The sequence below is a fragment of the Aquila chrysaetos genome, chromosome 16 (genome assembly GCF_900496995.4).
Source record: "Aquila chrysaetos chrysaetos chromosome 16, bAquChr1.4, whole genome shotgun sequence".
NCBI classification, from domain to species: domain Eukaryota; kingdom Metazoa; phylum Chordata; class Aves; order Accipitriformes; family Accipitridae; genus Aquila; species Aquila chrysaetos.
In genome coordinates this window covers 23,953,551-23,974,051 of record NC_044019.1, presented here as the reverse complement: position 1 = coordinate 23,974,051, position 20,501 = coordinate 23,953,551, and the positions used below count along the sequence as shown (strand labels likewise).

The 20,501-nt window shown below is 37.4% G+C and overlaps 1 protein-coding gene across 4 annotated transcripts in view; it reads left to right on the top strand.

Moving 5' to 3' along the window:
- Positions 1-20,501, top strand: part of ANO3 (anoctamin 3) — a 216,910-nt gene that overhangs the window by 84,023 nt on the left and 112,386 nt on the right. Inside the window, exon 1 of one of the 4 annotated variants that reach the window (XM_030039479.2) lies at positions 14,334-14,361. The exons of the other annotated variants lie outside the window; for them this stretch is intronic. Within the exon in view, the coding sequence (XP_029895339.1) occupies positions 14,349-14,361 (13 nt within the window). The 5' untranslated portion in view covers positions 14,334-14,348. Of the gene's footprint in view, positions 1-14,333; positions 14,362-20,501 lie in introns of those variants that run through there. 4 annotated transcript variants of the gene reach the window in all.

Genomic DNA, 20,501 nt, shown 5'->3' with positions numbered 1-20,501 from the left:
TAACTCTTTCTGCAGGTTTCCCCCCCTGCCCCCACCTTGCTCTGAGGAAAAGCTTCCAGAACTGTATAAGAAATTAGGTCAGAAGGTGTCTCTGGAGGCATCTAGTCTAAAACTCTGCTCTAAGCAGCCTGACTTCAAAGCTAGGTCAAGTTGCTCAGAGCCTTATCCAGTCAGGTTGGAAGATCTCCAGTCCACAGCCCTCTCTGGCCCCGTGCTTTGCCACTCTCACTGGGATGAATTATTTCCTTATGACTATTTGAAATTTTCCACATTGCATCTTGTGACTGTTCTCTCTTGTCTTTTTGCTGGACACCTATGTCTGTCTCGCTTCTCTCTGTAACTCCCTTTTTTAGGTAGTGGAGTTATCTGCAAATAGCGGCCTGGATGTGCACTTAAGCTGTCCCTTAGACTTCTCCAGTGAAGTGTTGTTCCACCAGCTGCTCTTCCTGTGCCATGTGCTCCAGCTTTTTAACTGTCTTAATAACCCTCCCTTGGACTGTCTCCAGCATGTTAAGGTCTCCTGTGCAGGGAGGCCCCGAAACTGGGCACTGTTCAAGATGTGGCTGCAGGAGGGTCAAATAGAGAGGAATAATCTCTTCCCTTGACCTCCTGGCTTCACACTTGTCAAAGCAGCTCAACAAGGAACCAGCCTTGGTTTCTGCAAGGGCTTACTGCTGACTCCACTGGGAGTCAGTGTTTTGAGAGGTGCACCGTCAATTGTTATAGCCAATAGCCATCACCATGAATTTCTAAATTAAATTGTTTTGTTGGTTTCAACTAGTATTAAGGCTTTCACCAACAAAGTGAGCAGGGAACTATTCAGAAGAAGTACGCGTAGCTCTATCATTTCATGTGAATGATTTGGCTGCTGGAGTGGCTAATGTTTGCCTTGAGAAGCAGAAGTTTGTGAAGTATTTCAATAGGTAACAGGTCATATATGAAACTTTGATTTCAAGGCTCCAAATACTGAACACCTTCTAATTTGAAGTCCTGGCTGCAGTCGGAAGTTTGCACAGGCATAGATGACTCATGGAAGGGCAGGTCACCAACTATAGATAAGCTCTGCTATTTCTATTTATTTTTAACCCAATACAGTGAATGAATTGGGCCTCAAAAGCTGCTATCAAAAAAAATAACTATAATCAAGTCATGTAGCCTACTAGTAGCAAAACAAAAAGAGCAAAAACCCCTTACCCTTCCCAAACCAACCCTTTGGGGCTTTTTTGTGAGGGGTGAAAAAAAAACCACTAATGGGGGACTTCTTATCAGTTTCTCAGTTTGTCAGTCAGAAGTAGGACTCTAGCAATGATTTGAGTACTTAAGAAAACTGGGTTCTTAGGGAAAGTGGTCCACCCTCCTGGAGTGAAATAGAGAAGTGCACAGAGTTTACAGATAGAGCTTTGGAAGAAGTTGAAGGCAACTGAGTGCACTAAAGAGAAGTAGTCACATCTAACAAAAAAGGTTGATGAAGCTCAAGAGATGCAAGATACGTATCTGTAACCATTGTCATTTACCTTGGTGTGCAAACCGGGATGATTTGTGTGTCTTTGGATGCAAGGCAGAATTATTTGCCACAACTTTCCAGGAAGAAATCTGTTTGGGGTTTTTGGTTGTTTTTTTTTTTTTTCCCATTGGGAAAAAAATCTTTTTACTTGCCATGTTTGGCTTTTTAAATTTTATTTTTTAATAATTAATTAAAAGCTTTAAAGCACTAGTAAACCATTCCATTAGTGTCCACTAATCACACCTAGGATTCAAATCACTTATGAAAATATTTACTGGCTAAACCTGAAGTTATAATTTTATCCTTTTATTAACTGTGTTTGGAAGAAAAGGAAAACTTTGCAGTCAGTCTGTTTTTGTTGATTAATGTTAGCACTGACTCTATTGAATAGAGATAGCTTTACTGGAGTTTTACAAGAATTTTAATTTCTTATTTTTCAGTCAGATCAGGATTTCACTTTCACTTGACAGAATTTTAATAGATCCAACATTTAATTTATGGAATGACGTTTCAAATCGCGTAAGTAACATCCATTGTTACAACAGTGATTCAGTGAAGGCAGGGAATATTTTACATCTGGTTTGAGGTTCCATTTAATAAGCATTCAAAAGTTAATTTGCTAATCTGAGTTCAGTGACCGTTCTGTCCTCCACACCTGATTGAAGATCTCTAAGAAAATTTCAGTTCTTTAACTGTGAGCTTTCTTGGCACTGCTTCTTCCAATCTTGTTTGATAGTTTTAAAAGATAGGGAAGCGCAAGCAATTTTTCATTCAACCATTTTTTTCTAGGAAAAAAGAGAAGCTTTGAAGAAGTTTAAATTCTAGAGTAGCAGAAGAGTGAAGACTTTTTTTTCCTGAAGTTTTCATTTTAGAAGTTATTTAACTTAAAAATATAAACAAAGGATTTTTTTTTCTATTTAAGTAAAAAGTTTTTGAGGCAGAAATGAATGATTTTGATCTTTCAGGCGTATCAGAAAAAGAAGACATTAAAATTAATTGAAAGAATTGTGTAAATTTGTTTTTTTCAGGCTAGTTGCTTATATAACCCATATGTAACTTCTTTACCATTATGCAGAAGCTAGTTCTGTATGGTGTTGTCAGAGCTTTAGAACAGAAAGCTGATCTTTTGCATTTGCCTCACTAAAATGTTGCATGAATATTATAGGAAAGCATGGTGCTTTTAGTTTGTTTTAAGAAGATACTCTTTTAAGTTTTATTTTTCAGATAAAATATATAATATTTATTTCCATCGTCATCAATATCTCTTTGTGCTCCAGTAACTAGTCCAGCAAGAACATAATCAAAATGAACAGCTACAGTGATAAAGTGTTTCTAATGATAATGTGCAAAGGTTTTTTATCAGCAAAATTTATTTCCCTTAGTATCTGGAAACAACTTTGGAAATCAAAGGCTGAAAGATTGTGGAGGCAGACAGCTGGAATCACTGCAGCAGAAAACGTTTAATCTTTTGGCTTCCCTGCAAATACCGAGTAAGATTATTTTTTATTTTATCTGAAATTGAATCTAAGCAGTTGGCCGGATGTAGTATTATGGTATTAATTCAGTAGCACGGCTGAAAATCCATTTGGTGAATTTGGTTCAATTGGGAAGTTTTAGGTTTCTTTTTATGGTGGAAGTAGAAATGTAGTTCTCATTGGAAGCCAGTTTTAATTTTACAAGTGCTGTCCAAATTTCATATAATAAAGCAAAAAAATTGCTCTTATGTAAAAGCAAAAAAATGAGAGGAAGAATAGAGTTGAGATTCCCCTTTTTCTTTTCTAGAATGTATTCTTATTTCTTTTGCTATTTTACCTGAAGGAATATAAAACATAATAGTGGGTACAGCTGCAGAGCTTTCAGCTGAAGCCAAGAAAGAATACAGAGGTTTTACTGGATCAAGGGAATGTTTCTTCTACTGAATTGCTTCACAACAAACATTTTGTAAGTTGATTTTCCCCTTGTTTATGGCAGTCGAACTCCAAAACACTTTTAAAAGCAGTGAATACATAAAAGTTATTCCCCACACTCCTGTCTTCCTTTTCTCTCTTCCTCATATAATAGCATCTCCCCCCTGCCCCTGCTTTTCCCTGTTGTCTTTTAGGCAAGGAAAACTTACCCAGATGTCTTAGGCATGAAAAATAATAATTCCTTAAAACCAATTGCTGATTGATTTTTACAATTGGCATTTGATTTTGGATTACTGGTATGTAGGTCTCCTTATCCCTTATGATAAGGATTTCCCTTGCATCCTTTGCATCCTTTGCATAAAGTTTTCAGGTCAAAACAGAAGGACGACAAATTTCTCTACCGAGAGGGTGGTCAAACACAGCTTACTAGAGAGGTGGATGATGCCCCAAGCATCTCAGTATGCCCTTAATATGCCCTTAATAACGTGCTTTAACTTCTGGTCAGCCCTGAAGTGGTCAGGCAGTTGGACTAGATGATCATTGTAGGTTCCTTCCAACTTAAGTTATTCTATTGTTCTATTTTATTCTAAATTTATTTTTTCCTGGTGAGACTAGGAAGCTCTTTCCTGCCTGCTTCTCTCTGGTAGTGGCAGTCTTCTGGATGTTGAAGCTTATAACATGAACCAAGAAGTTTTACGCTCTTTCATAATACCCAAGGCATTTCACTTTCTCCTAATACAGAAGCAGAGTGTGCAAATTAGCTGTCATCTTTAAACTGCTCTTACTTCACTGGAGTCCTGGGCAGCCCCAGGGTTGGAGGTTCCCACGTGGTACTTCAGACAGCCTTGGCAACGCACTAGCTTCTGAAAAGATCTAGCTCTGCAGCCTCCTCCTCATTAGTTTTCTTTTGCCTTCCTCTCCCTGAAAATGCCTCTGTCCCCTGCGAACGGCCTTGGAAGGATATGGGCTCAGTGTCTTCTATAATGACCTGACTGGAACAGTCTCTTCACTGGTCAGAATGGGACTTTTAAGGCTGTTGAAAAGGCAGCCTGCTGCTTCTGTGGGTGGGAGGACAAGAAAAGCAGGAAGGTCCATAGCTAAGTTCTTGGCAGCCTAGCAGGGACTGTGTCATTACAAATAATTAAAAAAAAACTTCCAGGTATGAAAAAAAATGGAAGGCGACTTTGCCATTTTATTTGGAAGACACTTATTGTCCTACATTTGAAGTGTTCTGTGTGGCTCATGAAGTGAAAGGAGGCATCTATAAATATAAATTATTAGAAAATAGTTTTCAGGTTTTGTAAATCATGGTTTGTCATTGCTTTGTACACTGATGCTTAGAAATGGTTGTCAGCTGAACGTTGCTGCCTTTAGAATTAATTTATCATCAGGCTTTTTGTTGAAGTGTACTTGGAAAGAACCTTTGTACATTTTCACTCTTTTTCTGTTTAGGGATATGTTTCTTTCAAATAGATTATCAGCCCTGGCAATTTATTTAGAAGTTCTGTTCCTGTTCCTCCTATTTTCTTTATTTTACACTAATCTATTATTTGTGACAGGAAACAAGATTGCACAGAAAAAGGAGGCACTGGTACATCGTCTTTCTACTTATGCTAATTTCATATTAATTACCATTCTTTACATATCTAACTCTAAACAATATGTTATAATCTCTAGAAGAACAAGAGGTTTTTAAGTGAACCTCAAATGCCAAGTAAATTTTGCATGTGTGTGTATATATATAGAAAAACAAGAATTAATTTCATGTTTTACATACGGTTTTGTGAGAGTGCTTCTGACAAAAGATACTTAACTTTAGAGATGTTTAGCCCCATTATCTTCAACCAAGGTAACTAATTTTTTTATGGGTGATGTCAGCAAGAGCTATCACATTTAGCCTAGCTGGGGACCTAAGCAATATAAATCCAGAAGAGTGCTATAAAGTTTTGTCATAGCACCAGATAAAATTTTGGACCCATTTTTGTTGTCTTAGCAAGTTGTGGTAGAAAGGCAGATTTTGGCAGGCAGTCTGATGTAATGATTTGCCTATATGGTGGGGTGAAGAAAAGAGTGGACAGTGAGAAATGGCTTGGAGTCCTGTTAGCAACTGGTCTCATTGTGTCTTCTCCAGCATGACCCCTTATTAGGGATATCTGTCAGGATGACAGCATGTCGGCTGAGATGGCTAGAAGTATATAGACATAAAGAAGCGTTCTTTACTGGACATAGTGGCTGAGGATGAGTATTCAGAAAAAAACCTAAACAAAACCAAACAGACTTCACGCTAGCAAATCTCAAGGATTGAAGTATCTTTATTTCTGAAGTCCTGATATGGTTGATCCATCTACAGTGTATTAATACCTTGTTATATTTGTTCATTAGAAGTTAGTCTGCTGTTTAATCAACGTTTTCCCAAGTCAGTATCATTCTTGTGCCTTTTGATTTTGGTCCCTAGGTCCACACACTGTGCTGGGTGGTTAGAATGGGCTTTTTAGTCAAGTTTCACTCATCTGAACACTGCTTCAGGCAAACTGGATGGTATTCATGTTGACTTATGCTAATGCTGATAAATTTGGAAAATCTTGAAGATCGTGTAAGTCATTTTCCCTTTTACACCAAGAATCCAAACCTTGTGATGTGATCCATTGCTTGCATGTATGCCAATGAAATTGCTGGGTTCTTTGCTGGGAGCAGGTTACGTGCTTTTCTCGGTAGGCTCGAAATGATTCTTCTTTGTGGGTCGCAGCTACGGGGACAGTATTATGGTAAACAAATATCATTGCATTGCTTATTTCTAAGTCTGTCTTTAACAAAAGTAGGAAAAATTGAAAAAATAAACTCCAGTAGGTATACGTGTGTTCACGTTGAGTGAAATAAGTTAGTTGCAAAGTGTGAATTTTGCAATCTCACTAGTGCCAGCTGTTTGTACTATTATATTCACCTTTTTTCACCTCCTTAAAAATTAAAACATTTTTCTTTTTTCCGCCCTTTCTTTCCAACAAGACATACAGAAGTGGTTTCCAAATCCTAAAATGGAAGCACTAATTTTAAAAAGGCCCATAATTACCTATAGAAAAGCTTTCCCTGGATTTAACTTAGACTCTGATTTTGTGTTGGATATGATACCTCTACATTTAATTACACAGAATACATAACAATATAATTCTAAAGGCAATTCTCTAAGACTGAAAGTGAGGCAAGTTTGGCAGTGATAGAGAAAATATATTTTATTAGCTAGCATAATTAGAAATGTTAGACAAGCTTCTAAGCATGTAAGAACTTTTTGCAAATCTGAAATAAAAGCTGTAACTTCAAATGTAAATTAAGAAATTGTTGTGAGATTAATAACATCCATTAAACGCAGTCCGCTATGTCGTCTTGCAGATAATCTAATTGATTTAACTGAATTTTAAATTAATCAGGGTCGTCTTGGTATTTGATAACTGTTATTCCGCTATGGTTAGAAATAGTTACAATTTTATGCTGTGCTATTACAAAGCTATGCACGCACACTTGTTTTGTTATAGGAAAGTTTGATGTTAATGAATACAATTTACACAATATTGAGTACCTCTTGAATGTCTCTTAACTTTGAGCACGTGAGTAGTCCTCTCAAATAACACATGGGACTACATGTTATTAAATTGAGGCTCTGTGTGTTGCGCTGTAGCAGTTACTGTGATAAGTGCTAACCTAAAAGTTAGGTTGAAACTTTTTCAGGTTGCCTGTCTCCATTTCTAGGTATGAAATCAAACAGTTGTGGGTTAATAAAAGTATTGACATACAATTTGAATGGTTTCAAAGTAAGTTTCGCTTACAGAATACCTTCCATTAAATTTTATGTAACTCCAACTCCAGTGTCTGCTGAGAGCTGCACCTTGAACAGTACTCAAGCTACTTTTTGATGCATATTTGAATTTAATATCTGTGAATTTTTCTGCCTATCCTATACTCAAGTATGTTCCCCAGAGGCAACTTCTCTTTCTTGTGTTAAACGTGATTTTTTTTCCTTCTCTGCCTTATCATCATCTTCACCTTTTGTAAACTAATGCATTCTCTGTTATTGAATATTCTAATAGATAAACAGTATAGTAGCATCAACTGTGATTAATTTTTTTCTTTTAATGTTAGATAACTGTATAGCCACAGGAAAAAAAAAGCATATTTCCTCAGACATTTGATATGGTGTGATGTTCCAGCCATTTTGCTGTGCTCTCATCTTGTTATAAACTAATTCTGTTTGATGTGACAGCAATATACTGCATAAAAATGTGTTTAATTCAAAAATTGCCAAGCAAGGAGAGGAACATAAACTTTTATTTTTAGACTGTACTCCAAATTCTTTCTAGAGTCAAATGTATTTTCTTGGGCTTTTTAATGTCTTCACTATCCACAGGCTTCAGACCACGAAGCTACCCTTATCCTGCACTGTTAAATTATTTTTTGCAGGATGCTAAAAATACAGAACTTTGAAAATATTTTGAGACAAAATTTTGAGTGCTTTCTTGGTCCCCAGTTCCTGTATGACTCTGTATTAATAAGATGATTAAATGCAATCTGTGATACTGATTCTTGTGAGATCCTGCAATCTACTTTAAAAATACATCTACGATTAACTTGATGGTATTTGTACCTCCAAGTTAAAAAAAATAATTGAAGTTCTCCAGGTATTTCAAGTTAGATAGTGAGACAATTCCTTATTTAAACATTATGTTTAATAAGAGAAACTGTACACTTATTTTAAATTTATACTTTGCAGTGGTCATCATTTTATTTTACGTAATGCAAAAATCAGTGAAGCTAATACTCTTCAGCCTGTAGCAATTCTGGAAAACTTGTTTTATGAGCCATTTTCAGTCGTCCTATCTGTAATAGCTGAGCTTGTGGCAGTAACACATACTTAACGACAGCCTTGCCTCCCTGTAGACCATAGTGACTACCACCTCTGGCTTTCAAGGTGGTCCCGTAGCTTCTTGCTGTACAGCTTCCTTGCTACCAGGAAGGGTGGAGTTAATTTATGTGAAAGGTTATATGACCTGTGCTAAGTGGGAGGTCAGACTATGGTCTTCTCTAAGAAAGAACGTAAAATCTGTACCTTAATATGTTTGATAGGTTCAGCAGGACGCTTCATTTGCGGTTACAATATAGTGGCAAAGAGAAGGTCAGTCTTTGTAGCTGGATCTAGTTACGGTGTGTGTGTTCAATGGAAGCGCGTTATCAGGAAAGACGTTTTGTCACTTTAATTTCTCATGTGCGTGTATGCGTGCTAAGACATGCATCTTGCAGGATGCACAGTTCTGCAGCGTCTCCTGAACCTGTTGCAAATTACATCTTTTTCTACCACAGGCACTGAGTTGGTTGGAAGGATGTTCCAACTCTCTATGAGAGGAGATGCAGTGGCTATTACAAGAAGTGACAAAATAATGGTTAAAATGCATTTGCATTTGGGTTTGAAATAGAGAAATAAAACTTATGTTCTATATGAGCAATTATGTAATTTCATAAAGTTATGAAACATTAATAAAAGACATTATTCTTGATCTGTTAAAAGACATTATTCATTAAAAGAAAAAATATCTTACAGTAATACTGAAATCTAAATCAGGTGCAAAGATGAATGTAGAAGAGTTGCATAGTTCTGTACATTTTGCTTAATTGTGTTTGTTGAAAGGATATCATTTTCTCTTTAAATCATAGGCTTTGAAAGAGCATTGGTAATTTTTTTCCAGATATTTAACCTTTAGAGTTTTTAAGTGCTTTAGTAATGATCTCAACTTTTCCCCTGTAATTTAGGAAAATTATAAAATTACAGATTTTTAAAATAGCTCTGTACACCTCCACAGCATGTCTCAAGACACATTGAGCTGTCTACGTGGGCCTAATGTTCAGGTAGCTGACTTGAGTTTGGTACAAAGGTTGCGGAAGGAGGCTAAAGAAAGCCATCTAATTAACACGCTTGTCGCTGTATCTTGCTGTAAGCAGCCTTTGTCACACGCTAAATCTCATCAGTCACTGAAAGCTAACAGGGAGCTACACTGCAGTTGGTAGAGAAAAAAATCACTCAGTTCTTCAGCATCGCCAACTGTAGTGATCTGCAGGCAAATTCAGGCGAGCAGTAATTGCACAGCGATGAACTGCCAACACGTGATGAATATGGGTTTCATATATGTCCCATGAGCAACAAAATCGCATCTCAGTTTGTTTCAGTGTGTGCAAACGTGTGTGAGAAGAAAAACTGAATTTCACTTTCATAGGGGCAAACTGGCAGCTGGGGTTAAGGAGAATCTTCTGTTCTTCTAGGTGTCACAACTCGTTGATGCTTCTGGGTCTCATATCAACATACTGTGTGCCTCTTGGTCAGCCTTTGTGTGTTTGTAACCTCAGACATGAAGTCATCAATTTCTGTGTCTTACCCAAAAGCATTTAGGAGAGAAATGTATGTAGCTCTGCTTCTAGTGTTACGTGCTTCTGGGGTTTGGCTCTGTAACCAATGTTGACTTTATGTGACAAATGTGTCAGTTACAAAGCTTCCATTTTAAAAAGCTCAGGAGTTATCCTAGATTTTCACAGTGAAAAGTAGACCTATTTAATAAGAAAATTAAAAAATTATGGTCTTAGAAGGCCTTCTGAGCTTGCTTCATCCTGTAATGTTTAGAACAATCTATATCTTCGTCCAGATGATGCTACAGTCTATCTAATGGAACGTGAACATAGTGTGTTTAGCAGTATTTAACAGGAATTTCTGTTCCTCATTTCTTCAAAGCAGTTCATACACAGCAAGAGTAACGTTACCCATACTGAATGGAGGATACTGACATCTTTGGTTCAGAAAAATGGAAGTCTTGTCTGGCTGAGGCTCCTTAGGACAACTTGTCTGTGCAGTAAGCATTTCTAACGTTCTTATGTACTGCATTTTTCAGTAATGAGACGACTGTCAAAAAGATGTCTTTTTTTAATTACATACATTATTAATTAGGAGAAATAAATGTTTTCATGGGATAGTTAATTGGCGTAGCCATTAGTAATGCCAGATGTTAAGGTCCCTTTAGGGCTTCAGATCCTTGATATTAACCTTAGAGGCACTATTTTTTAAAGAAGCAGTAAAATACATGTACTTTTTCCTCAAAAACTTTTTAAGACTCAAAAATATAATCTAAGTATTTCAGATAACCCTCTGACAGAAAAAAAAAATGTCCATAGCAGCTGAAAAACAAACTGCTGGTATACAGAGTTCTTAAATTAAAAAAATAAATATGTTAGCTTGAATTCCCTCAAGACTAAACTTGGTTATTTATCTACAGTGTAGGTGCTGCATAGATAGTAGTAGTTTCAGCTACCTACCAGTACATACACTCTGCAATCTGGTGGATGTCGTTCTGGGGAATCAGTACTAATTATGCATGTGACTGGGTGTTGCAACTGTTTGGTGCATCTTTTTATTTTTTTAATTAGAAAAATTGGATACTGAAAGAAATAACTCAGCAAGTTACTGAAGGAAAATTGCTACTTTTATAATAAAATAAATGGATGAATGGTGTCTTTGACACCATAGGCAATCTGGAGAGATAGATGATTCAGAACCAGAGGATTTGAAATGTTTAGAAATTAAGCTTCTAAATACTTAAATGGATCACTTACGAGTATATGGCACAGCTCAAGAAATCATTAAAAACAGTTTTGCTTTTATCCTGTCTGCTAGATATAGGCGGGAAACGTGCTAGAAGCAGGTAGGAAAGGACCTAAAAATTATTTCCTGTTAATATGGGAAGAAAAACATGACAATTAACTGGAATACTTACAATCTGCCAATCCTTTCCTGGTAACATCTTATAGAAGAAATAAGACTTTAAAATAATCTTTATTTCTTAACCAGTAACAGATAAGTGTAGTTTGGGGCCTCCTCTTGAGAGTTGAAAGATGTCCGTAACATTATCATTCAGAAGAAAGACAGTGACTTTGTGCAAACAGAAGATAGCATCCACAAGCTATTAAAACCTTGTAAAATGAGCCATTTAAAGCTTGAAGTATCTGCTGACTTAATCAACTAAAACATTAAATTTATATTGGGAAGTATTAATAAAAAATGGAATTGTTTGAGGTCATCCTGGTGGTTGTGCATAAAGTCACAATTCCAGTAACGCAGAGGAAATTACTCGGGGTGAAACTCCGTCAGAATAAAAGGGAACCATGGGAGCAGCACTGAAACGCACACGGACTGTGTTAAAAGGGGAAGCGAAGAGCAATGAAAATAAGATACCTGTGTAAAATGCAAATAGCTAATAAGGCAGCTAATGTAAAACCAATGGTCAGTAGGGTTTAAAGGCAGCAAGACAGCATTCAAGAAATCTCTTACAAATGAAATAAAGTGAACAAAATGCTGCCACAAGGGAAAGAGCCCTTAATTGTTACAGACTGAGATCATGAAAGGCTATACAACAAAAGTCAAAATAATAAATATTTCTGTAGCTGGAATGAAGCAGAAATCATACATCCACTTATGTGATGCTGTGCAAGGAGTAGGAAGTTTAACTTTTGTAACAAAGGATGTTGTCAGAGAGCTGTTAAAATATTTTTAAATCAGCCAGCTTGGAAAATTTCTACTCAAGACTTAATTTAGGTCAATTAATTTGGTTAATTTAGACTTGGTGATTTAGACTCTAGGCAATGGGTGCAGATAGTTGCACATTGGCTTTATCTGTGGTCTAAACCAATGGGATGCAAACCAGCTCCAGTCTGAAATCCAGACCGATTATGTTATGGCTGTGGTGAGCCTGTGCTTTGCCTTTTGCAGTGCTTAATGTTTTGGGATATGCGTAATGCTACCAAAAGAATGGATTAAGTTTTGCAATACAGGTCTCCTGTCTGCATCTGGTGGTGTATTGTAGTCCTGTTTTGCACTGCCAAGAGGTGGGGTACCCCAGGCTGCGTGGGATCTTGTGCTGCCAAGGCTAGGCAAGGCAAGGCAGTGCCTGAGTTAGTTAGCATGCCTGGAGATGCAGCACATTGCATTTGGCACTGTGATCACGGATCCAGTCATGGGAAATGCCGTTTGGAGGAGGACTTCGTGAAAATAACTGTCTCAGCTTGAGATCTGTGTTTGGTGGGAAGAAAAAAATCCTAGCGTGACCAAGGGATGGATTTAAATATACAACTGAATACTGGAATAATTTGTGCTTCTGTAGGTCAGGGAGCTGGGAGGGTACGTTTGGAGTACGTGGCAGTAACCAGTTGCCTCAAGTAGAAATAAGGTGATGTCTAGTCTTGTGCTTTCACCGCTACCCCCCAGTATTATGGAAAACGGATTTTCTGTCAGGATACTTGGAAACATCCTAGTTAATGAAGCACTTGTGATGGGTACCACAGGTGCTGACTGGAACATGGTCTGCTTTGGCTTGGTGGTATGTATAAGAAGTGTTTTGAGAATGGGCACTTTGGGGCTCGACCTAAACTAAGGGGGTGAAATTCAGGAACTTGCACAGTATGGTGGCTTAGACTATGTGATTTCAGTCTTTTGAAATTGTACTTTCATAGTGGGAAAGGCCAGACATACTAATCACCTCCCTGCCTAATAGCTTTTCTGGATTGGTCTCTGCACAGAGATGCTCGAGTCTCCTCACGTTCCAAGTGCTGCTGGCTTTCCCAGTACCCTCTGGATGCACCTCCTTTGCGTTCCACCTTTTGAAATAACATTGTCTTCTTTTCTATGGTAGTTTTATAGAACAGAAGATGGGTATTTTAAGTGTGTAGACAGCTATTTTGGTATATCGTTCACATGTGGTTTGCTCCATCTTAATGCAACTTTACAGGACTTAAAATAATAAATAATGCAATTACATATATTTCAGTATATTTCTATCTGCTCGGCATAATTAAAGTGTGTAGGTAATGTTTAACATTGCACTGTACCCTATTGCATCAGTCCCAGACAGACTCAGCCTTAGGAAAGAGCTCTCCAGCCAGAATTTGTTATATTTGAACCTTGCTGTACCCTGAGTCAGTGGATACCTGTCTGAACAGCAAAGCATGTTTTGTAAAGTCTAAAGACTTGAAGAGCTTTGGCAATATTGTGCTACATGTACTCTGTAGGTAATCCAGGGAAGTACTATTAAGAATAAAAGGCAGGCTTCATTTTGTTTTGGATTATTTTTCAGTTTTCACTGAAAAGTTTTCCAAATATATAACTGATATTAATAAAGACCATGGTAAATAAAGTAAAATTGATTAGTGAATGTGTACGTAGAATTTAGAAGAAATTTTTCTTGACTGCAGGAATCGAGATACATATTGCCCTTAAGACATGGGAATTGGAGTCAAACTTAATTATCGTCCTGAAATGCCAAAGACTATAACTTCTTTCCAGAATTTGTAAAACTGTTAATGTTTCAAGCCTTCAGGAATGCCAGTGCTATGTAAATATCAGCCATCCAGTGTCCAAACATCGTGTTCTATTAAAAAATAACATTAGTAGTCCAATATCCCTCTGGCTTAAATGCTTGCCAAATCAAATGGTGATGATCCTGTCATGCAGAAGGGCTGTATTGTGGGCGTTAGTTGCTAGCTCAGAGAAGGGTGCTGTGTAGTGCTCTGTTTGTTTCTTGGTTTATTATTTTATGGTATGCATGACTATCGCAGCTCCCTGCATGCAGAGAGTGAATTTCAAAATGAGAGATGCTATGATAATGCTGCAGAGATCATGGCTATTTTCTGTATGCTGGATGTGAGTGTGGCTGTTCCTTGCAAACATATGGGCAAGCTTCCGTATTTCTCCACTGCCTCATCGTATTTTGAAGTCACTGCTGCAGTTCTGCAGCTTTTCCTTCTTTCTTGGAGAGTATAACCAGACAGCGATCTTCACATGGGCCTCAGGTTAAAGATCAGACTACTACCTTACATGGCATGTTTAAAATGGTAACAGAAGAGCTGTAGAATTCAAAACTATGAGCGAAAGCGGTAAGCTCTTGTTTGCAGTTGGTTTCTTGTAAGTGTTGAGACCTTGACAGGATGTCTAAGCTGTCTGCCTGTTTGTATCCCTTGCGACATGCACAGCGAATTCACCACAGTGCCTGATGCAGAGCTCAGGAGTGTCTGGCTGGTGCTCTGGTCTCCTGACTTGTCAACAGAAATCCAGCTTATGTTATCGAGTTAGTGTCATAAATGACTGTCAAAAGAGGGATAGTGTCAATAGTTTTTTAATGATTTCCCCCCCCTGCCCCAATACAATACAAAGGGTTTTCTGACTGGTTTAGGAGGAGCTTTTTAAAACAAATTTAAAAGATGGCTGAGACTTATGCCAGATTCAAAACACTAGGACAGCAATGTGTACATATTGTATAAGACATGAAATGCAGGTTGCAGTCATTCAAATACATTTATTTGAAAATTCTCATTCCAATCTAGATGATGTTTAATGAAATGTTGAAGTACTGTATCCCTTAACCAGATAATATTAATAGCAATCATTTATAATACCTCATTACACATCTCATCCATGACATATTTTATCCAATTTCTTGCAAAAACAATGTACCAGCAAAGTAGGAAGTGTCGATGATTTAGTACTGAGCACCGTGTAATACTGCATCTGAAACAGATGTATCTTACTTTACTCAGAAGCATGCTTAGCATACAAAGTATTCCCTCCCAGAGATCAGGCAGTAGTCTGTCACTACTTTAAATCTAAGTACATAAAATAATTACATAGGAGGGCAAGTATAATAATTTGTACAGGTACTAAGGAATCTGAACAGAACTGCTTCACTCTAAGCTATAGGAAAATGCAAGAGGAGAGTTACATAATAGCAGCTGGAAGTCAGAGTAAAAGAAAAGTCTCCTCAGGGGTGATATTAACGTTTACAAGAGTAAGAACAGACTTTAAAGATAGTCTGGTGGAGTGCCAAACACCAGCTCCCATTGTCTTTCTCAAAAACATGGGCACTGACCTGTTTTCCAAACAAGAGAACTTGAAAAATGCATGCATAATTGATTTTAAAAACCATCCAGAATATATTCCCTTTCCATGTGGAAATGGAGATGTCAGAGAGTAAATGAGACAAAAGGATATATCCAGCCTTTCAAATTTAACCCAGGCATTTCTCCTTTCTGAGAATTCCTCTGGGCATACTCTTCCTCATCCTGTCACCTCAGCAATAATAAAATAAAAATGGTAGCACTGGAACGCACTGAACCTGGAAAATCATTAATAATAAGAAATGTTTGCTTAAACAAGTCCACGTTTGCTTCACTTCTGATTGTGTGTTCTCCTGACGAACACCCCGTTATAATGTAGTCTTCACCCTCCGTGCTAATATCTAAAGACAGATGTATGCTGAGACTTCCTCAGATTTTGAATTACTTTTCCCGGTCCTTCTCTGACTGCACAGTAAAGTACCAATGCTATTATGCCTTCAGCGTGTGTTTGACTGAGCAGAGCGATGGTGGTACTGGACTGCAAATACAACCATTATCTGGCACTTCACTTGACTTGCAGAAATTCTCAGAAAATGAGCAGAAGTCAAACTGAAAGTTCATTGCTTTCTGGAGCATGTAGATATTCAGTTTTGTAAAAAAATTATTTGGAATCTGTCTCGATGATCCACAATGTTGATTAAGTAGTCTTAGGTGGTCCAGAAGAATACAGCCAATTTATAATAAGAGATCTTGGTTTTCTGTCTCTACTCAGATTTTGCTGGAATAGCTTGCCTCTGCGTGACAACTTTTTTTTTTTTTTTTTTTTAATGCTACATTGCAATGTTATCTTTAGTATTATAGGCCTCAATATTTCTCTCCTTTCACCACATTGAAAGCTCTGGTACATGTAGAAGTCATGCTCAAATGGGCACATAAATTTTGCACATGTGAGTATTTTTCAGAAGACATTTATTGTCTCAATCTGTGCCATCAACTGATTCACAGTCAAAGGGAACAGGAATGTGTCTGAGGGTGATGGCTTATGGACAGTCTTGCTTTGGGAGGGTAACAGTGTCTGCTGGAGGTTAAAACCTCAGGAGAGTCAAAAACAGGAGCATATTTGCGTTGTTATGGCTGCTTCATTACACAACCAAGTGGTTTTGCTGGGGCATACAATGAAGGTGGGCTAGAGAGCAAACATTGGGTTTTGGACTAAACTGGTTTAGTGCTGCCGTGCTTCAGTCTTTGCAGTGGGGTCAGTAGCCCTCAACAGAGCGGCAGGACAGAAAGGTGGGAGTAGAAGCTTTTGGAAGTGATGCAGCTCGTTTCCCTTCAGTTTGGAAAGGTGCACTTACATATTAAACTATTAGATCTTCTCAGTGCAGGGTGAATTAAGCTTTACATGTACGAATAATCGTCCATTTCTAAAATTGCTGGTTTAGCTTTTAATGCAATTAGAAAGGACAACAGAAGTAATAACAATCATGGGGAGATGAAGAGCAAAAAGCCCCAGCGGTTTTCTCTGGGTTTTTTTTTTGGTTGTTTTTTTTTTTTTTTTTTCAGATGTGAACCACGTTGCTAGGCGTATGCTCTAGTCATCTTTAACAGGTTTTACCTCTAAATATTTTATAAAGGACATTGCAGATTGCCTTCCTCCTGCACAGCACTTAGATTCTAAATTATCTTATGATAAATCGCTTATTGTGTATCTAGGCTTGAAGATTACTAATTCCAATCAGAACTAAATCCAAACATCATCTGTTAAGATAACCTTAATCATAATTTCTGAAGGCAAAATTGACGACTTTAAGTATTTGTGCCTTAAACAACAAAAAAGATGTATTATATGAATGTGGGAGTAGGATTGTAGTATTTCACTAGTGTTATCAACTCAGATTCTGGCTGGTTTTCAAACAATGAGCTAAGCCCTCCTATACACAGAGCAGAACAGTGTAGGATGACTGAAGGTTTAGTCCTTTCTTTGTTGAGGACATAAATAAATTCACGGTGACCTTTATTTTTCCCCAGTAAATACTTCTCAGTGCATGTAGACTTTGAATCAATTTTTCATACAGGAGGACTGTAATATCTCTCCATTCATCAGAGATTGTCTATCAGTGACAGATGTGCAAGAAACCTAGTTTTTCTGATCCTGAACCCTTATCTTCACATATCTGCCCATAAGTAACGGGTAATATAATTTCAGCTTGCATGTTCACTTGAAATATTAAGAGTGATTTCAATATGATTCACTGCTTTTGTTCTCCTTTAACAGATTTGAATTGATTTCCTTTAATTGAGTTTACTCTTCATACACTTGAGAAGTTTTTCTTGCATCACCAAATAAATCATGGTGATTCCTGGTCTCAGCTCTATATACATTTTGTCTACTTTTATTATGTGTTCATTATCATAGCAGTATTCAGAGGCATTTTGAAATGCATATGACCATATAAATACATATTAAAAGTCTGCACAAAGAGCTTTGAAGCCATTAGTGTCACTTCTGTAGATAAGTACTTAGAGATTCTTAAATCCAGGGATTATTTGACTGCTTCACATGTTGAGCCACTAAATCCTCATGTGAAATGTAGTATGAAATTTTTGGTGATTATGGATTAGCTTATCACAGAGTTTAGCAGCAAACTCATTTGTCCTCATTGAAAGTAGAAGAGAACTAGTTAAGTTCAGCAAACAGCAAGACTGTCTGATCCTTTGCTGTGGAAGCACACAAGAAAATGAAGAAAGAACAAACCCCTCCAGACGCTTCATTTCTCTCATGTCTTACAGTTCTTCTGAAAGGTTGGTCCACAGCTTCCTTCTGAAAGAGTTAAAGCCTCTAGCACAGTTTTGGTTGCTGAGATAAAGCCTGCCAGGCTGTGAATCCTAATGGAACTGTTGTAAAAACTAGGCCATCTGCAGGAATGACTTTGCTTGTATCAAACCCTTAAAAGCACCATGTGAGCACAACTGCAGGGATGGATTCCTCTGGCTTCTCCAGTCTTTTGTATTTCTCCAAATCGTATTGACTAATGTATTTTTTGTAGTTTTGTGTACCAGAGGCTGGAGAAGAACTTTCCCGAGTCATCTGTTGAAGGCACCTTAAAAATGATATCATGATTTTAGCTTAACATGCAAGGTAAAGGGAAACTAGAAGATCTGATCTCAGTGTGTTGAATTGAAACCAAGGAGTTCGTGGTATTAACTCAGAAACAGCTCTTAAAAGATTATAAAAGTTGATAGGGGAATTACTAGGAACATAAATAGTAAATAGCTGGTATTTTTTCATATTGTATTTAATATAATGCTGTGTTAACTCTTATTTATTCAGTTATTACTGGAATTCCTTTCACATGTCATTACTATTATTTTTTGTAGACTGTACGGTGCTACTGAGTTCAGAAATGCCAGAACATAAATGGCTTCGGCAGCCTTAATTGCAGATACTGTATAGCACATCCTGTTGGCATTTAATCAGCTCTCTTGCAATTGGCTGCAAAAGAACCCGCAAACTCAGAGGAGCATGATGCAAACACTCCTGAAGGATGCTGAAATCTGAGCCACTGCCAGCACGCCTAATCAGCTAAGCCTCAGGCCTCTTAACAAAACTGCAGCATCTCCTGAGTGTAGCTATCATAGCATAGGGCTGAAAGGGTCCTCTTGACATCACTAGGCCATTCCTCCTCATCCACAAGTTAGGATTACTACATTATTTCTAACAGATTGGGTTTTAACCTTTTCTAAACAAGAAAAAAAGGAGTTTTTTAAAAAAAAATGTTATTATGCACTCTATTTTAGGGCTAGCTAACATCTATTAAGAAGTTTTTCCTAGTGTGTAACTCAGTTGGTTTTCTTGTGACTTGAGCTCATTACTGTTTTTCCATGACTGCTGTGGACAGGGAGATCAATTGGCTTCCCTCTCAAATACATAACAGCTTATGTATTTGAAGGCTATTACCATGTATTTCTTCATTCTTGACTGAACAACCCCAGTTTGTTCAATGCTTCTTCATCGGACATGTGTGCTAACTCTAATTCCTTCCCATATGCTCCTTTGTAGACCAAGTGATCCATTTTTCCCTTCTAAAATGAAATGCTAAGTATTTCAATATATTTATCATGTCATACTTTTTCAGTGAAAAAAGGCTATTTTATTAACCTTTGCTCAGAGTAGGGGCCAACTGCTTTTGAATCCGTGCTATGACAGTTTTGCATAGTCTCTGAAAGCAGAATTCCATATAAAATATAATCAAAAGCCTTACTAAATTGAGATAGAGGATATACAATATGCTTCTGTCTATCTGTGAGGCCTGTTATTCTATTTTAGAAAGAAATAGGGGTAGTATTATCAGATTTGTCCCTGGGAAATACACACTGGTATCTGCTTGTCTTTCTGTGTTCCTTCTAGTTGGCAGTACGCAACCAGTCGTCTACAGATCCCAGCCATCTGAAGAGGTTATGACAAATAATTAATGTAAGCATCCTGTCTCTCAGAGAATTATATTCTCTTTGTGACCGGTGTTTGTATTCACGGTGTTTGTGATATTTCCACGGTATTTTAATTAGGATTCCTTTTTCATTCCGTTTCATATGACTGCAATCATATGCCTTTTTCACCCTGCATTCTCCCTGGGTGCCAGCAGCTTGCTTTCAGCTTCTTATCACAGAGTTTCCTAGCGCACGTATCGATAAAGCTGGACAAAAGGGCTACCACATGCCTGAATTAGTAGTGTGCAAGTTTAAAAATGTGGAGAGTGGAGTGGATGAAGCACATGGCTTTGGAACAAATTATCTAACATATACTAGAGATTTTTTGGAGTTTATACTTTGACCAAATGTGGGTGTATTTTTCTGCACATCTAAAAAGCAAGGCTTTTGCAAATTCATATGCCCCATTCTAAAACATGTGGGCAAGATAGCTCTTCAGTGAAAATGTCAGAATTCTTTTTAGCATTAGCAAATATATTTTTTCCCAATGTTTTTGAAACAGCTAAAGCACTTTTTTTTTTTTTTTTTTAATTGAAACTGGCAAACATTTTAAAAAAGCCTGGGGCACATGCCTGCTGTCAAAATGGATGGAGTTAGTCAAAATTTTATGAAACTTAAAAATGGAAATTCTTGGCTGTTAAACTATAGGAGGTTTTAGGCATCAATTTATTTTTTTATTGGTGTAATTTGTAATT